The 19,951-nt window shown below is 46.8% G+C and overlaps 1 protein-coding gene across 3 annotated transcripts in view; it reads right to left on the bottom strand.

Annotated features, from left to right (window-relative positions):
* Nucleotides 1–19,951, bottom strand: part of NUDT14 (nudix hydrolase 14) — a 65,350-nt gene that overhangs the window by 28,174 nt on the left and 17,225 nt on the right. For all 3 annotated transcript variants that reach the window (XM_053409070.1, XM_053408896.1, XM_053408985.1), the window contains exon 2: nucleotides 2,111–2,154. In XM_053409070.1, coding sequence (XP_053265045.1) covers nucleotides 2,111–2,154 — 44 coding nt within the window. The remainder of the gene's footprint in view (nucleotides 1–2,110; nucleotides 2,155–19,951) is intronic.

Genomic DNA, 19,951 nt, shown 5'->3' with positions numbered 1-19,951 from the left:
GCTATTTTAAAAACGTCCTGTGAAAAAGTCCTTTAAAAACTATAATTGCAAAAAAAAAACCCCGCCCAGCCCTTCTAGAAAACATATTTAGTGAGCTTTTCTCTGTAATCCCCCCCTTCCTTTAAAAGGCTGCTAGGTATCATAGCCGCAATACTTATGAAGTGTTATATGCTGGAGAAACAATTTATGAAGTTATTATGTTCGAGAACAGCAAGGCGTAGCGAGGTACTGCATTTCCAGCAATTCACTGATCTCTCTAATCCCCCAAAGGAAACCTCTGGAGACCGGCCTCTCTTCTCCAAGCCGAACAGTGATGTTTTTGAAGTGTGTTCCCTGGCTTTGGAACTCCCTTCCTCTGTGGGCATACAAACAGTCTAAACCAAGGGTCAAACTAGACGTGACACTAAATGCATCACTTGGAAACACGTCAGGGCTTTTGAAATTTAATAATAGATGCGTGGGAGGCGGGTGAAAGCTTTTTTTCAATACAGTATATGGCTAACAGCAGCGTGGGGGGTTTCAATAGGAATGCAGCCGGGAAGGGTTAAACTTACCCTCCCCGTGTGATGCAGCCCCAATCTATTAATATCACATCTGATTTGGCCCAGAAAGCCAATTCAAACTATTAGGAGGGGAATGAGGAATGGCTCATATAGAAAATGTACTGCGTCAGAATGAAGATTGGGGGGGGTGGATGGTATGCTTGAATGCATAGCCATGTTTTGAATTTCCCTGTATGGCTAAAACCAACATATCAGCCCAAACCCAAACAAATAAATCTCTTCTAGTCTAGCTGAAACCTCCTTCCTGATGCACTGTTCCCCTTTGAGAGGATGGTATAAGTGCCAGACCTTTCACAGAGATTTGCTGTTTGTACACAACCAAATGGATGCATGGATTAGATCAAACTGGTTAAGAGACTGAACTATAATTCAGGAAATCTCTGGTTTGAATTTTGCCTCTGCTGTGAATTCACCAAATGTCCTTAAGCAATACTCTCACTCTAACTCTTAGTTTCAATGCCAGGCCTTATAGGACAACCGGCTCACCTGAGCGGGTTTGGTATACGAAGGATGATGAATGTGAACAATCAGAAGTGCTATATGACTGTTAAGTGGATAGATACCGTATTTTTCGCACCATAAGACGCACCGGACAATAGGATGCACCTTGTTTTAGAGGGGGGAGAACAAGAAAAAAAAATTCTCTCCCTCTCTGCCCAGCGCCCCTTCAGCGAAGCGGCAGGAGGCGCTGCGCAGAGAGGAGGAGAATTTCCCCCCTGTTTTCCCCCTCTAAAACAAGGTGCCGTTTAAGGTGCGTTCAGGCGGCTACCTTGGAAACCTGGAGAGCGAGAGGGGTCGGTGCGCACCGACCCCTCTCACTCTCCAGGCTTCAGGTTCCTTTCGACCTGCTCTTTGCGGCTGGCGGGGGGAAGCCCACCACCAGCCCCAAAGAGCAGGTCGGGGAGCAGCAGAAAGGCGCGCGGCTATAGAGGCTCCTGCCATAGCCGCATGTCACCTCTCCAGCCGGGAGAGGGTAAGCGGGGCTTCTTTAGCCCCGCACGTGCTCTCCCAGCAGGAGAGGTGGCGCGCGGCTATAGAGGCTGCTGCCATAGCTGCGTGTCACCTCTCCAGCCGGGAGAGAGTCGCGGGGGGCTTCTTTAGCCCCGCGCATGCTCTCCCGGCTGGAGAGATGGCACGCGGCTAAAGAGGCTGCTGCAATAGCTGCGTGTCACCTCTCCAGCTGGGAGAGGGTAAGCGGGGCTTCTTTAGCCCCGCGCGCGCTCTCCCAGCTGGAGAGGTGGCGCGCGGCTATAGAGGCTCCTGCCATAGCTGCGTGTCACCTCTCCAGCCGGGAGAGAGTCACGGGGGGCTTCTTTAGCCAGCAGAGGGTCGCGGGGCTATGCTGTCTTCGCTCCATAGGACGCACACACATTCCCCCTTCATTTTTGAAGGGGAAAAATTGCGTCCTATGGTGCAAAAAATACAGTAGATAGATGATTGATAGATAGATAGATAGATAGATAGATAGATAGACAGACAGATAAGATGAGAGAGAAAACTGATTGGTTGAAGGAATATGTAAAAGAAAAAAATGCTGCAAAATTTACCTGTCATGTGTCCTCATGAAATCCCATTTCTTTGAAATGCCATTCTGCAAAACAAAAAAGCCATCCCTAACAATTAGTACAGTATGTTAGTCTTCAATCAACCAATCAACCAATTGTTCCATACATGTGTATGGTTTAAATGCTATTGTAGCTTATGTTGGAAGCTGTTTGTATTTGGCACAGAGGTGGCATAGAAATAGTGTTACAATAAATACATTTGATCAGTTTAGAATATTTTGCCAAGAACTATGGCGGTAAAGGGAAAGCAATGCTGGGGCTGCGGGGTGAGGATGGGGAACTGGTGCCACCGGGGGAGAGATACTGGACTTCACGGGGTCTAGAGCCACCATCCTAGCTTCTGTTGACCTACTTGGTCTCCTTTAAAAATTCCCAGCTGGATGACCAATGGCAAGAGAGGGCAAGGTTCCTGCACCTTATCATGGTTGCACATAAAACACGCCATGTACCTACTCTAGGCTTCATTTCTCACCATCTAGTCCTTGTGAGAATGAAGGAAATAAGTCACATGTTACCCCTGTATTTTCTGGAATTACGCTACAACCTATTTTCAGCCTTTGAGTTTTTATTCATTTATTTGCCATTTCACACCAAGGAGTTTTCCAAAGCAACTTACAACATAAAGCTTAAAAAACCCATATAAAGCACAACAGCTAAGCATGCTCATCCAAGATTAATTATAAAAGGGCAAATCCTTTTAGGAAATTGCGCACCGAAACAGGCCGAAACTCGCTCACTCACTGCCCTTCAGATTAATGATCAAAGGCCTGAATGTACAGCAATATTTTAGCATTTAGCACCAGGCTTGCTTTCCGGGAGAGAGCATTGTACAAGTGGGGAGCCACCACCAAAAAGGCCCATTCTTGCGTTGCCACTATGCTCAACTATCTCAGAGGAAGCAGGGGAAGAAGGGCCTCCGGTGGCAAAAGGCTCCTTATTTCATTGTGTTATGTTTATTTGTTGGTTTAAAATCATATCTGTCCATAGGCAGAATTTCATTCACACTTTTGCACAAGGCCCTGGTTCATCTTTTGATGAACAGCAGCTAAGAAATACTTCACATAAATAAATTGTCGCAATGTGTGAACAAGGCTCATTTGGCAGCATGTTGAAAACCTTAAGCCAGGTGAGAGAAAAAGGATGAAACTGAGTCGCTGGGTGGGTGAAGATGCAACACAACAAAGGCAGGCCTGAAGGCTTATATACGGAATTTGTCAGGGCAACTGAACACAGAACAGTTGGTGGGGATTAAGCGACTGCAACATTGCCTTGGATAATAAGCTTCTGAACTTCTAGAAGTTTAACCAGGCTTTTTGCTGCTGTTGACACTGACTGTTTGTCCAATGGCTGGTTTATATGACATTTCCACAGGGCTAATTACAAAGTGGTTGCTCATTCTAGGAGAAACTCTCCTCAAACTGCTCTGAAAGCAGTTAAAACTGACCAAATCTATAAGGAGATGTCATGGGGGGCGGGGAATGCATTTAGTTAAATATGCAGGCTTGGATCCTAAGATAAGTTAAGGGTGTTCATGAAGCCTTAGATTAGCAGTACCCGGAGGTCCAGCGGTCCGCCAACCCCGTGGCCAGAGGGGAAAAACAATTCCAGAGACTTCTTGGTCAGAGAAAAGAGATTTATTGCAAATCTGTGCACAGAGACAGTCAGCAGAATATAGTTTCTGAAATCTGACTGTGTTGTTACCATGTTCAGCAAGCATTTTTATACCTGAAAGCATTCACCCTCCTCCCATACCTCCCCCCAAAACTTCCCCAATCAGCTTGGCAAGTTTTCAACTCATTCCCTTTTAGGGCATATCAATATTTGCTGGCTAAGGCTGCTAGCTAAGCACTTCCTCTGCTGGTTAAGCATTTTCTCTGCTCAGTAAGCACCCCCTCCCACCTTCTTGTACACGTGTCTTTCTTTTGCTAGCTAAGCATTCCCTTCGTATCTCTTCTTATCTTGCATTACTTAAAGCAGAAGCAAAGCAGGAAACATCTTGCTAGTGGTTTTTAGTTGACAGCAGTTTTTGGCTAGGCAGGAAACGACCTTCTGACCTGTAGCTAGCATCAGCAGTTTCAGATAGCTGGTTAGACAGAAAACGGCCTCCTGACCTGTCTGATTTAGGCTTTGCAAATAACTGCATTTTTGAGTTTGAGCTTGTGTAGCCATCCTAGCAGAGTGCCGGAATTTACTATGTGTAGATAATATTAATGATTAACCGTTCCCCTCTCCCTTCACTCCCTCCTCTTCTTCTGAACAACCTAATACTTAGGTTCGTTCTGGGGTATGGGCCTATACTCCCTCATCACAGCGATGACTGTGGGTCCTAGCTTCCGTGACAGGAGTCTTTGCATCATTTGCTGCAAGCATTGCAATAAGCAGGGGATACAGAGGCAAAGAAGCAAAAGGATTAATAGCGGTCCTGCTAATAATACTATAACATTCCTGAGCCAACTGCCATCAGGGAGCCAGGAATACAACCAACCCCATGCATCACTCCCTGTGGCTTTCAGCGGGTTTTCAGCTATCATTGTTTCCATGTGATCAATGGTGACTGAAATATTATCTAGGACATATCTATTTTATTGCTGAAGGGCCCACTGATACTCGTGCTCTATCAGCTGCCTTGCTTTTTGGGAGGTTGTGTCCCACCTCTCTGAGGAGGAGCCTATTATCTTAACCAATTTTCCCACCTGTCCTTGTGGATGCTTAATACTCTCATGATTTCTTCCCAACACACTGTATCCGAAAGGGGCTTCTCCCTCTACATATATTAACATATACCCACAGGAATATATATATCCACCCTTGCAGAGGCCTGACACACGGAGTGACCATATCAAAGAGTTCTGGCCCCAATATCAAAAGTCCTGGCGGTGCCTTAAAATTTTGCTGGGGAAAAAAAGTCTCTACGTTGGGGACGCTGCCCGCGGGCGTCCCTCCCATCCACTTGTCCAGTCGTCTGGCGCTCTTCTGGAGATGGTTAGCTTCAGAGGATCATCAGGATTTGGTGTAACTGTCCAATCTAAAATAGCCTTCTTCACTTAAGTGTGGTGGACCCAAGGGGTGAGGTCAGCAACTTTAACAGCAGTGGGCCTGGGTCCACCTGTTAGAAAGAGAAAAAATCTCGGGAGAATTACTGCACATAATTATTAAACTGCACATTTTGACTAGCATGGGGGGGGGTTATTGCAAAACTGAGTGGACAAAGGCTGGTCCATTGTCAGATCCTATTGACCTAGGTAGTCCATAGCGGGGAATGATCTCCCTAAGCAGGCACCTGGTTACTTCAAATGCCTTTTCAGTTCTGGTGGGCCAGGCTTCAACCCATTCTGTATACGTGCAGGTCGCCACGAACAGGTAGCGGTATGGTCCACAACGGGGCAATTCAGTGAAATCCACAACAAGGTCTTCCATGGGTGCAGTTCCACTATGCTGAATCCCCGGGGGAGCCAAGGGTCCGGTTCTGGGATTATTCTTTTGACACAGCAAGCATTTCCTGGAGATCTGGGCTGCCAGTTGGTAGAGGTGGGCTATGTAGAAGCATTTTTCCAGCTGCTTGGTTGTAGCATCGGGTCCTATGTGGGTTGAATCATGGTACCTCTGAATTATTGGCCGCGAAAGAGACTCTGGAATCCATATCCTGTCATCAGGGGTAAGGTACCATCCTTCTTTGGACATGGTCAGCCCCTGGGCATCTGCAGTGTCCCTTTCCTTTTTGGTGTATATTGGCTTATCAGCGGTGTTCAAGATCCTTCCAGGGACCAGTGCTCCAATAACTGACGCGGGAGCTGGTTCTCGGGCTGCTTCCTTGGCCACCCTGTCTGCTAGTCGGTTTCCTCTGGCCACTTCTCCTAGTCCAGTTTTGTGTCCATAACAATGGATAACTGCCACTGCCTTGGGCTCCCATACAGCGCCAGAAAGTTCAATAAGGCTTGTGGGTGGGCCACCTGGTTTCCTCTGGAGGTAAGCAAACCTCTTTCCTTCCATAAGGCTCCATGGGCATGTAAAGTCAGAAAGGCATACTTAGAGTATAAATGTTTATCTTCTGTCCCTTTGCTAGGGTCAGGGCTCTAGGTATGCCACTGGCTGTTGCCAGCTTCCCAATTTTGGCACAAAACCCTTTTCGCTGTCCCTTGGTCCTCATCCACGAATAGAGTAAAGGGTTTCTCAGGGTTTGGGATGCCAAGCGCTGGGGCTTGCTGTAGTGCCCTCTTCAAATCCACGAAGGCTTGCTGTTGTTCTGTGTTTCAAACAAAGGGGTCTCTCTCAGTTCCTCTGGTTGACTCATGTAGAGGCTTGGCAATGATGCTGTAATTAAATATCCATATCCTACAAAATCCTGCAGACCCCAGAAAGCCACAGAGTTCTCTGCAGTTCTTTGGCTCTGGTATCAGGATAATAGCCTGCTTCCTTTTTTCACTGGTAACAAAAGGGTGTTCCACTGTGATTGGCATTGCCTCAAGATCCTATGTTGGAGCAGTCGCTCTAGATGCACCTACACTCCTTCAGTCGCCCTTCGTGGGATGGGATACTTATTTACTGCAACAGGATTGACAAATGGCTTGGGCTTCACAATTATTGGTGGGATATTCTTTGCCATTCCTGGGGGGTTCACTTGTTCCAGAATACTGGCGGGGATGGGTCCCTCCTCTTCTTTTACCATCATGAGGTGCCAGTACTCCCTCAGGGGTGCCTCCACAACCAGTTCCCCAAGTGACATATTGGACAATGTGGCTTCTCCCGATGGCTTAAAAGTAATTCGGGCTTGCAACTTTACCAACAAATCTCTTCCTAATAATAGAATAGGGCATTCTCTCTTCCAGTGCCCTTCCTGTCGGCAGATGGCGCACTGATTCCTCCCCAGACGGCTTCGCCCTCCTCCCCGGGCACTTCCTCTTTCCTGAGGGGTGGGTGTGGTAGCCTGTAATGCCGTCAACTTCCTTGTTTGATACTTCTCCTTTTTTTTTTTCCTCTGGGCTTCCTCATCTCTCTGATTGTAAGTGGTTTGAGCTAACTTCAACATCTATTCCAGCCCATGGCCGATGCACCCCTCATGCTTCTGGATTTTTTCTTTTGGCGAATATCGGACGCTGCCTGAGCTACAAAGGCAGCCTTTATAATGGGGCGTTGGCAATATCATCTGGGTTCTCCTCAAAGGTAGGGTTCTAATTTCTCCAATTGCACACATCAGCACTTGAAAAAGGCACATGTTGGACTGTATAAGTGCATGGTGGTGCTTCCCCACCCTGTCCTGGGGGGCTGGTGGGTCATACACTCTGCATAGAGGCATCATTGCAGTCCCACCCTTTTTCTGTGCCTTATGGGACTTATGGAGGGACGCCCTGGTTGCTGCTTCTATCCATTTCTCCTGCCATTTCTTCCCTTGTGTTGGGGAACATCCTGCTGCTGCCAACAAATGGGAACTAACATCCACTTCTTTCGCATAGGGTTGTACATACTGTTGCAATCTCAATTGTCTGATACTGTGTCCACATTTTTCCTTTCTTTGCTAACTCAATTAGTCCCTTCATAAACTCCTCATCATCCTCTTCCTCTTCGCTCTTTAATTCATCAACCTTGGAGGGTTCAGGCTGAGGGCCGGCTCCTCCCTAGTCCTGGGGCCCTGGGCCTGGGGGATTCGCTAGAGGGGCAGTTGGTGGAGCATAGGGTGGTGGCGGTTTGATGATTCCCCCTCTTCTCCTTCCTCTCCTTCCTCTCCTTCCGGCTCTGATATCACCGGGGGCTTTTCTGACTTCCCTGCCGGTCAGACTGCACAAATTGTATTTTGTGGGGCGTCGCCTTGGCAGGCTTTCAACCACGGTGGATTCTTTTCTACATTGGTTTTCCAAGTAGAAATATAAGGGATCTGGTCTGGGTGGACGTTCAAGATATTTTGATATAGTGGGCTGATTAGTTGCAAATCAAAGCTCCCCTCCGAGGGCCAGTTAGTTTGTTGGGGCCAATCAACTTCACACAATGTCCTCATCCTCTGTCTTCTCAATTTGAACCCCCAATCATCATGCTTTGTGGCCGCTTTCCAGTTCTTTAAAAAACATTCCAGAGGACTACATTGGCTTGCCCCAGACCCCATTTTTTTTTTTTCTTTTTCAGATACCCCGCACCTAATGGGCTGTAAATTCTTTCACACTCCACGCACTACAGATTGTGACCTGCCGAGGTCGCCCTGGCAGAAAATGCACAACCCTGCAATCGCTCGGCCAAGGGGAACGCTAGGCCCCGACCCACACTTGACAACAATTCAGTCACTGGGGTATCCGACATGCAACATATAACATACAAATCACACCATTATAATTTCAACATGCAACACACAAAACACACCAATACAATTTCCCCTCTGTTTCCCTTTTACCCAACCTTACTGGCGGCACTCTACTGCTCACAGCCAGGGGAAGCTGATCAGGCTTCCTACCACGCCCTTTCCCTTGGGCTTACCTGTTCCGCTGCGGACCCCTCCTTCGGCCGTCCTCTTTTCTCTCCCGACTGGGTGTCTCGGCTCAGGCACAGCGTGGCGATCTCCCCCTACAAACTGGCAGGGTGCGCGCTGGAGATTGCGAGCGCTGGTCCTGGTTGCTCACCCGGTCGAGTCTGGCCCCTCGGTCCACCTTTCGTGGGGTGGGGACCCATCCCGGACACGAGCCCCCAAAACTGAAGCCTTAGATTAGCAGTACCCGGAGGTCCAGCGGTCCGCCAACCCCGTGGCCAGAGGGGAAAAACAATTCCAGAGACTTCTTGGTCAGAGAAAAGAGATTTATTGCAAATCTGTGCACAGAGACAGTCAGCAGAATATAGTTTCTGAAATCTGACTGTGTTGTTACCATGTTCAGCAAGCATTTTTATACCTGAAAGCATTCACCCTCCTCCCATACCTCCCCCCAAAACTTCCCCAATCAGCTTGGCAAGTTTTCAACTCATTCCCTTTTAGGGCATATCAATATTTGCTGGCTAAGGCTGCTAGCTAAGCACTTCCTCTGCTGGTTAAGCATTTTCTCTGCTCAGTAAGCACCCCCTCCCACCTTCTTGTACACGTGTCTTTCTTTTGCTAGCTAAGCATTCCCTTCGTATCTCTTCTTATCTTGCATTACTTAAAGCAGAAGCAAAGCAGGAAACATCTTGCTAGTGGTTTTTAGTTGACAGCAGTTTTTGGCTAGGCAGGAAACGACCTTCTGACCTGTAGCTAGCATCAGCAGTTTCAGATAGCTGGTTAGACAGAAAACGGCCTCCTGACCTGTCTGATTTAGGCTTTGCAAATAACTGCATTTTTGAGTTTGAGCTTGTGTAGCCATCCTAGCAGAGTGCCGGAATTTACTATGTGTAGATAATATTAATGATTAACCGTTCCCCTCTCCCTTCATTCACAGAGGGAAAGCTTCCCCCCACCCCCCCTTTGCCCAGATATCACTTGTGACCCTGAAAGGCCTCTCTGACAGACAGGGGTTCCCTCCTGAACAATGTGGGGTTCAAGCCTGATCACTCCCTGCAGAGATTCACCCTATCCCACGTAGTTCACAAAAGCCCCAAAACCTTCCAAATAGGCTTCAGGTAATTGCAGGGGGGTGTATTTTCTTTCAAAATGCGGGGATTTGCACTCTCCAGCGGGAGAGAGCACCCAGCAGGTTTAAAAACACTCTCAGAATTAAGCAACAGTATAGCATGGAATATAAATTGTTAAACTCTTTTGCAAATCCTGTTTAGTCTGCTTTAAAGCTCTTGCCCCCCCCAACCCGCTGCCAATGAACAGACCACACACTCTTAAGTAAGTTAAAAATGCTTTACTTACTAAAGCCAAAGGTCTGGTTCATGCATTATTCCATGCAGCAGCAAAGAGAACACAAGTACTTTTGGGTGCAAATACAGACTTTGGCAATCCCATCTGCCATTGAACCCAATGTGTTTTCACTATATGCGATTTTGGCTTTAGGTGCGATCCCTGGAACATAATCCCTGTGTTAAATTGCAGGCTTGCTGTGTTACATAAGCCTGACACAATTTCAAAGTGCTTATCTTTCTTTACCAAATACAAGAAAAATATACGTGCTAGATTAGATCACTAAGCTAGGCCTTCAGAAGATTTTCCGAAAAAAGCTGGAAGCTTTCCAATTTAAATGATCCTATTCAAATTTGCATAAGGTAATGTAAAAATTTGCAGAAAATTTTCCAATTCAAAAGTTTTCCAGAAAACTCATAACTGTACCTGGCCCAAACAATTTCATTTAGTAGCACACTACAGAGACAGAGCTTTCCACTTTTGTGGACTGTTTAATCTACAATAATGAGGACATAAACAGATTTAGAGTCTGCTAGGATATACATGCTTTCGCTTATCCCTATGCACTGGTCCAACAAAGCTTTGCAAAGGAATATCTAGGAGCAAGATTCAATTTTGCATGGCCAGCTTGCACCTGTCCAAATAAATAATGCAATAAACAAATGAAAGTGTCCAGCATCCCATTGTTTGCTGTGGCAGAAACTCAAATGACTGCCATTTGCTGCCATTGTCCTTGTGTAATGCAATTTGAACTCGGCTCTATGCAGCCGAGTTTCTATTGTGCCAAATGCCTGGCTCTTTGCTAAGAGTCCGCTATGAAGGCTGCTAATTATTAATTCCAGGTAAACAGTTGCCAATGGTTATATGACTCTGTGTACTTTGCAGAACAATAAATCCAACTGTGCTTATAGTGATTTTTATCAAGAAATGGGCAAGTTCGTGGCACTGATTTATCTTTCTCCTGTTCAACAAACCTGCATATTCATAGAATGATGAAGAGATGGGCAAACGGGAATCCACTGGTGTGTGTGTGTGGGGGGGGGGGAGTCTTGTAGGGCCCCGAACATAGCCCTACAACTGCAACTACTGCAACCATTATTATGCACTCCAACCTCTGCCTGTTACTTGGGAGAAACAACTGAGAAATGTTAGCAAGAGTATTAAGATCCCTTTGCTTGTGTCTCAACTTATGGGGGAGCAAGTCAGTAGCTGTCATGGACTGGCTGGGCACAGAGGAACGGTGGAAGGCACCAGCTGGAGACCATCAAGGGACGAAGGTTCAGAGGCCGGGGAGTGGTGGTGGGATGACGATGAGTGGCCAGAAGGAGAAGAGGGAGCAGACTGGGAGGAGGAAACGTTGGAAGAGTCTGTGGTAGAGAGAAGTCCAGAATCAGAATCAGAAACTGAAGCAAGCAAGTGGGAAGAGGGAGGTCAAGAGGCAGAGATGAATCAGGCTGGGTAAGTGTCACAGGGGTCTCCCCCTCCTGCTGAGACAAGCTCCCCTCCCCCATGTCTTCCAGAATCAGAAGAGGGCTGAAATGGGTGTAGCAGTGGCAGGCTGCATGCAGGTGCAGTCTCCGATTGCCTGAAAAAAGACTGAAGAGGAGGGGCCTTAGATGGCTGTGGGGAGTTGGGGATTTTCAGTCTCGGCAACTGAGTAAGACCTACCAGGGATGGGCAGCGGTGCTCATTAGGCCTGAAACTCAGCCAAGTCTGGGAAGATCATGTTTTTGCTAATGAAGAGTTAGCGCCAACTTTGAACAGTGTGTGGTTTACTGCTGGCTTGCTCTATGACAGTAGCCTCCACCGATGCAAAACGTAGCCCCTCATTAGGAACTGCTCGACTTTTCAGGGTTTGCAAAGTAAACAACAGGCTTGTTTATTTCTCCTACTGCAACCAGTTTGTGCATTTGAACATTTAAATGTGATGTAATCAAGTGGATCCATGTTTTGCATGCAAGTTGTCTGCCCCCCCCTCGCAAATAGCTAAAACAACGGAAAGCCTCTGGCAGCATCTCTTTCGTAGTAACCCATCTCCAAAGGCCTGTTTAAATAAACATGTTTCCACCTGTTTGTTACCCCCAAGCAATGCTAAACTGGTTGGCCTACTTAGGGAGAGGGTGCCATGACATGGATGCCACAACTGAGAAGGCCCTGCTCCAAAATACTGCAAAATACTACGCCCCACCACCACCGCCCGGCATAAACTCAGAAAAAGATCTTGCCATTAGATCTTTAAAGGCAAGGTATGAAGGTGCTCCCTCTATGGCAATCAGGTTTTTAGTTCAAGGAATCAGAGTTGGAAGGGATCTTGAGGATCATCTAACCTAACCCCTTGCAATGCAGCAATATGGAGTTGTTCCATATGGGGATCGAACCTGCAACCTTGGTGTTATGATACCAGGCTGTAACAAACTGAGCTATCTACATTTGAAAATGATCTGCAACATGTACTGTCTCTAAGCTCAGTAGCAAAACACTTGCTTTTCATTCAGGTGGGCCCAGATTCAACCCCTGACATTTCCAGTTAAAAACCTCTCAGGTAGGGAGGTTGGGAAAGCTTTGACTACTATCAGTGCAGACAGGGTCCCCATTCTGGACTGGATGAACCAATGGGTCTGACTCAGTATAAGGCAGACAACCTTTCTCCCTAAGCCAAGCTGTGCTAGCCACACAAAAAGATGCTTAACTATCATTCTCGACATGAACCATCTCCTTGTCTGCGGCACTTTTCGCTCCCACTTTGTTTATCCATTTTCCATTTTAGCTTAATGGAAATTGATTTCACATCCATGTGGTTTGCAAGAAAAGATGACGGGAGATTTCATAATTTGGGGTTGTTGGATTGGATTTTTTCTTTTTGCTAGCTGCATTATTAATGCCGGCTACTGTCATGTGAAGTCAATAGCTAACATCTCCAGTGACTATGGCAATGCCCTGGCACGCTCTTTACCTCTAGGTCAATCTGAACTTGGCGCGATTCGTTAGTGTGCATTTCCATTTGCATGCCTCCACCCCTGCATTGTTTCAATTAGCCCTGTTTTAGGGCATCACTTTGAGCGCGGCCTTCGTGTAAACAGAATTAACGAGGAAGAGAAAACAAGGCTTCGCCTTCCGTGCCAATTGCCGCTTAAAACCAGGAGGGGATTTTGAAAGGAAGCACACAAGTCTATTCTCCATGCGATATTGTGAAATCGGAATTATCAACATAAATTGTACATCGCAAAACAGAGGCAGCACGTTTGGGCTTGCACAGATTTCTACGGAACAAACTGAACTGAGCTCCTTTCTACGCCCCGTTGCAAGAAGAATGGCATTCCAACACCCCCTGAAGTGGGCGAAAAATATGGCTCCCCTTTCAAAAGACGTTTCCCAAAACTATGGAGAGGAAGTCTGGTGTGGCAGATACAGCACTAGACTTGGCCCTGAGCTCAAACATCTGCCTACCTCTCTTGACAACCTTGCCTGTCCACCTAATCTAAACTTCTCGGGGTTTTCGTGAGGGCAATATGGGATAATCCCCATATAATACCACCCTGAGCTCCTTGGAGGAAGAGTGGGATGCGAATGTGATCAGTAAACAGATGACTGTTGGTACTGAATAATTGGATGAGATTGTTATCTTCAGCTGTGATACTGCTCTTCCCAGTGTCCATTGGGAGCTCTGAGGTGTTTGAGGACAACCCCAAAATTCAGGGGGGATGGATGAAATCAGGCTGCTATAAGAAAAACCCCACTCACCTCTGCATCTAGCTCTCTCCTCCACTGAGCTGGGAAGCATCATGGCCGGCTCTACCATTGGGCATGGTGAGGCGGCCAGTCTCAGTAAACAGATTTAAGGCTGCCATTATTATTTTCACTTGCTGTTGTATTTATGTTATACCACCAAAGAGGGTTTAATTGGTATTTTCTGCTTCAGGCACCAAGAATGAATCCCGTTTGTATCTCAGCTGTAAGTTGGCTACCTTGAACTAAAAAGACATTTAAACCAACCAATCCGGGGATGAGTAGAAACTATCTCCCCGCCCCCTCCCAAGAATGGTACACAACCCAAAAGTCGCACTGTAATTTTTACAAACCGTATCCATTTTAGTCTTCAAAGCGAGGGTTATATTTTGGCAGGAGACTGTAATGAAACTGCATCCAGATGGTGAAGGCAGTATAGTTTTACTGTTCAAAAGGTGTCGTTTTTACCCATTAGGAGGCAAAACAAACATTTGAGAAGTGCATTCACTTCTTCAGCTGTTCATGTGATACAGGGGGCCAGGCCACTATGTTTATTTCAAACCCATCAGCTCCGAGGACAGGTAAGCTAAAATCTGCAAAATTTCCCTTTATTTTTAAGACAGCATCGCGAGGTGGATTTGTAGGCACAAACTGACACAGCTTTTACTCCTAGGATTTATAAACCCTTGATTTACTTTGTGATGAGGCAACCAATGCCGCCAAATTTTACATAGATGAGTTATTTCTGCCAGCATGTGGAAATGGAGAGAAAGTTTCAGGCTTGGGCCAGGGAGACCTGGGTTCAAAGCCCTGACCCAGCCACAAAGCTAAACGAGTGGCCTTTGAGCCAGTCACGATCTCTGAGTTAACCTTCCTTATGGGATTGCTGTGAAGATAAAACAGAAAGGAAGGAAACCAAGTATACCATCTTAAGCACCATAGAAGGAAGCCACAGAATGCCTCTATACAGTGGTACCTCGGGTTACATACGTTTCAGGTTACATACGCTTCAGGTTACAGACTCCGCTAACCCAGAAATAGTACCTTTGCTTCAGGATGAGAACAGAAATCGTGCTCCGGCGGTATGGCGGGAGCAGGAAGCCCCATTAGCTAAAGTGGTGCTTCAGGTTAAGAACAGTTTCAGGTTAAGAACGGAGCTCCGGAATGAATTAAGTACTTAACCTGAGGTACCACTGTATATTGCTTTGTCATCCAAAGCAATCGCATTCTGCCTATAAAGCCCACTCTTTTCCTCAAGCAAGCAGACAGTAGTATGCTGAACTTGATACCTGAAAGGGGGGAGGATATGTTGCCGGCACTAGGAAAGCTGATAGGTTCAGGGGTCAAAGCTACGGCTTTTCCTGCTACCTTCAGTTTCCTGCTAGGTCAGCAACTGCATTTAAGGTTATAACCTGGGATGCAGATGTGAGGCAACTGGAACTGGCACAAATTGATTCCGGGGGGAGGGGGGAAGCAACTTGGCGCTTCAGTAAAAGAAAGAGCTGAAAGGTGGACGTTATACCACTTAGTGTTATATGGCTCATTTTTAAATAAGGGATGATAAAAATAATAATAATAAAATATTATTTATACCCCGCCCATCTGGCTGGGCTTCCCCAGCCACTTTGTGCGGCTCCCAACAGAATATTAAAAACACGATAAAACATCAAACGTTAGAAACTTCCCTAAACAGGGCTGCCTTCAGGTGTCTGCTAAAAGTCAGATAGTTGTTTATTTCCTTGAAATCAGATGGGAGGGCTTTCCACAGGGCGGGCACCACCACCGAAAAGGCCCTCAGAGCTGGACCTCAGTGTCTGGGCTGAACGATGGGGGTGGAGATGCTCATTCAGGTATACTGGGCCGAGGCCATTTAGGGCTTTAAAGGTCAGCACCAACACTTTGAATTGTGCTCGGAAACGTCCTGGGAGCCAATATAGATCTTTCAGGACCGGTGTTATATGGTCTCAGCGGCCACTCCCAGTCACCAGTCTTGCCGTCGCATTCTGGATTAGTTGTAGTTTCCGGGTCACCTTCAAAGGTAGCCCCATGTAGACAGCATTGCAGTTGCCTTACACAGAGTGAGAATACTTGATCCACCTGGCTGGTCTACACTGGCTGGTAGTGGCTCTCCGAGGTTTCTGAAGGGGAATTCAGCCACAGATCTTCCACAGATGCTCTACCATTGAGCTACGGCCCTTTCCCCAATAATTAATTTGCTTAAAAAAATTAAAAAAATAAAAAGACAGGACCCAGTTATACATTCTGGGAACAGTCCAACACTTCCTACATGCCGCACAACGAAGACTGAATGATGCTCATAAAATAATTGTGTGAGGTTGCAGGTAAACTGGGGTGCACTGAGTTGGGTCCCCCACTTCTATTTCCCAAGGGGAAAATCTTCCAGCAAGAGCCAGATTTCTACCGAAACATCCACAGTCAATCCTGGCCCAACCCTTCCCTCTATGAAAAGGGGAAAGCAAGCAGCGATGTGACTGTAGTGTGGAGAAAGAGACCTTAAAATAAACACCATTTAGCCATGTTTACTACACTGGTGCGCCAAAGCACTCTGTGCAATTCACAACTCAAAATAATGGCTAAGAGAGATGATATTTTATAGGGTAGGCAGAGGAAAATGAGCAAGTAGAAGCTCTATACTAACTCCCCCAGTGGAACCTGGAGGAATTGAAGAATATGCAACCAACCAGTAAAACCTGAAGACAGAAACTGCCAGGGTCATATCATTATTCCTCTGTAGCAACCTCCCAAGCCTTCCTGCTTTTTTAAAAAGAGAAAAAGGAACCACCAGAATGAGAAGCACTAATATAGAGCATTTAGCAGGTGAGGATTTTCACTTTTGTGGGAGTTGTAACTATAATGCCTTATTTAAAATATCTCCGTATTTTAAAACAGAATCACAAAAGTCTTTTTAACAAGCTATCCTCCTATTGGTATGTTTCACTTTGAAAGCAACAACCGTTTTAGTAGCTCAGCCTCCTCAAAGTTCCAGAGAAGCCATTTTCCGCTCACTTGCTTTGAAAGTCATTAAAATAACTTGATGAAGAGCAACAGCGGGGGGTTAATGGAAGGCAAGGCTTAGACACAATCTTTAGATTTCCCCCGAAGACTTTCTCACAGGACCGTCTTACAAAAATCACAAGGACCTTTCACCTCCCTCCAGTCCCCTGCAAAAATCAATACAAAATGGACAGATGCTACCAAGCCCCAGATTTTAAATTATGTCTTACATAACATAGCGAGCAGCCCTCTCCCTCTCTCCAATCGTGAACCTGCAAAACATATGCTTAAAAGGATGGCAAGTTTCCGTGTGCATGTGTTAAATTTGGAGTAGACAGGATGCTATGAAAGAGGACAGCAATAGTTCACGGGTAAACTTTCATTACCCATTGGTGATAAATAGAGTGGCTGGGTGAAGGACAAGAATACTTCTTCACCAAGAGCCAGTTCACACACGCCCATCACTTAAGGGCCAGGCAAGGGGACGCGGGTGGCGCTGTGGGTTAAACCACAGAGCCTAGGACTTGCTGATCAGAAGGTAAGCGGTTCGAATCCCTGCGACGGGGTGAGCTCCCGTTGCTCGGTCCCTGATCCCGCCAAACTAGCAGTTTGAAAGCATGTCAAAGTGCAAGCAGATAAATAGGTACCGCTCCGGCGGGAAGGTAAACTGCGTTTCCGTGCGCTGCTCTGGTTCGCCAGAAGCGGCTTAGTCATGCTGGCCACATGGCCCAGAAGCTGTACGCCGGCTCCCTTGGCCAATAAAGTGAGATGAGCACAGCAACCCCAGAGTCGTCTGCGACTGGACCTAATGGTTAGGGGTCCCTTTACCTTTTACCTTTAAGAGCAACACTGTTAGATCACTCTAAAACGGTCCATTTAGTGCAGCATCCTGTTTCCTCGCAGCAGCTAACTTAATATGGCTGGAATTGGGATGGCAGATTTCCCCAGGCCACACACCCCTGCCAGTCAGTTGATATCACTGGGTGACATCACCTGATGGGTAGGGTTGAATCCTGCTGGGTGCAGCTTCACCAGGGTGCTGCCTGCAGGCAGGGGCAGGCAACTTAAGGCCCGTGGGCCGGATGCGGCCCAATCACCTTCTCAATCCGGCCCACGGATGGTCTGGTAATCAGCGTGTTTTTACATGAGTAGAATGTGTGCTTTTACTTAAAATGTATCCCTGGGTTATTTGTGGGGCATAGGAATTCGTTCATATTTTTTCCCCAAAAATATAGTCCGGCCCACCACATGGTTTGAGGGATGGTGGACCGGCCCCATGGCTGAAAAGGGTTGCTGACCCCGGCCTGCAGGGGACGCACTGCTGAAGCTGACCCCAACCTGCAGATGAACTTTGACAGATGGGCAGGACTTCCCACCTACCAGTCGCCTGACACCAGGTGATTGACAGGGGTATAGCCCCACCCACCAGTCAAAACTGGCCTGACGGGTGAAGTGGAGATAAATATCCGAAACAAAAAAGATCCTAACCCTGAGATATGAGAAGTTCACAAGCAGAGTGTGAAGGTGCTGATAACACCAATATGCAGCTGCATTGCAAGGGTTGGACTAGATGATCCTCAGGGTCCCTTCCAACTCTGCACTTCTATGATTATATGATCCCTACCCCCAGCAACTTGTATTTAGAAGCATAACATTTCTTCTGATTAATTTTATCATGGTTAGCAGCTGTTAAGAAGACCTGTCATCCATGATTTGCAGGGAAGCACGAATGTTCCATCACATATTAAATGTCATGTAAGTTCACAGTCTCAAACACCACCATTTCTTAGACCTAGATCTCAACGCCTGAGGAAGAATGGGGTGGTAGAGTGCTGGGGTGGTAAAATGACCTGTATCACTTTAGAATGTTTTGCATGTGTCTCACAGTTTTGAATGCTTCCTGATGTTAGGAGATCCCTGCCAAGAAAACACCAGCACAGCAGATCTCCAGGGCTTGATGAGCTGCATCCAAGTGTACCAAAGGAGCTTGCGGATGTAATTTCAGAGCCTTTGTCTATTATCTTTGAGAATTCTTGGAGAACAGGTGATGTCTCTACATTTAGCTGTTGAGGAGCCGTGCAGTGTGCATACCAGTCTGAACCACGCCAAAGAGCAACACGGAAGGAGGAACTATCCTTGGTGCTTCCTCTCATCACTTCAGTGACGTGCAAGAAAGAGCCCCATTTGAGACGGCAACTCCGCTTTCAATTCTTGAAAGGAACAGAATCGCTAGATCTAGCCAGTCCATTGGTAAAGCATATGTAATGATATTTGCGTTTTCCAGCATTGCTTAAATGAGGTTTAGGTTTCTCTCCAGTCACCTGTACGCTTAAAGGGTACCAGGTGGCCAACAGGCCAGGGCTGCTGTACCTTTAACAGTTGTGTAGAAGATAGAATTTCAGTAGGTGACCAGATTAAGATTACCAGATTTTTTTTCCAATGAATCCGGGGACACTTTTCAACTTCAATGGATTTTGTATGGGGACTGATTTCCGGGGACTGTCCCTGGGAAACGGGGACGTCTGATAACCTTGGACCAGATGCATGAGAGAGAGAGCAGGGCTCCTGTATCTTTAATAAAAGCGTAGAAGAGGGAATTTCAGGAGGTGTAGTTTGCAGTGCACCTAGAAGAAGAAGAAGAAGAGTTTGGATTTGATATCCTGCCTTTCACTCCCCTTCAGGAGTCTCAAAGCGGCTAACATTCTCCTTTCCCTTCCTCCCCCACAACAAACACTCTGTGAGGTGAGTGGGGCTGAGAGAATTCAAAGAAGTGTGACTGGCCCAAGGTCACCCAGCAGCTGCATGTGGAGGAGCGGAGACGCGAACCTGGTTCCCCAGATTACGAGACTACCGCTCTTAACCACTACCCCACACTGGCTCCCAATGTAGATTCCGTTTATGCTTCTCAGTAACATCACTGCTCCAAATACTCTCTTCTCCAAACTCTGGCTTAACCTGTTGAGGGACAGGGCGCCACCCATTGGACTCTTGCACTGAGTCTATCATCATCATCATCATCTCCATCTCTACACTGCCCTTCATTTGAGGATCACAGGGCATCTTTCAATATAAAAACACAAAAATGCATGACATAGTAACAAACAAGAACACCACCTCCCAGTTTAGAAGGCCATGGATTGTTTAGTCAGTCGTCCAGGGTTGTCCCACACAATGGGGCATCAGAGTGACCACTCTCAGCCCTGCCCTTTGCGGGGCTCAACACCTTAACGTGGAGGCAGCTACAGTTGGGAAAGGCAGCCATGGCAGGAGGGGTGTTCCTGCATTCAGGT

Source organism: Podarcis raffonei, chromosome 1, assembly GCF_027172205.1.
Source record: "Podarcis raffonei isolate rPodRaf1 chromosome 1, rPodRaf1.pri, whole genome shotgun sequence".
NCBI classification, from domain to species: domain Eukaryota; kingdom Metazoa; phylum Chordata; class Lepidosauria; order Squamata; family Lacertidae; genus Podarcis; species Podarcis raffonei.
The sequence above is the reverse complement of the archived record's forward strand: the minus strand, read 5'-3'. Positions and strand labels throughout refer to the sequence as shown.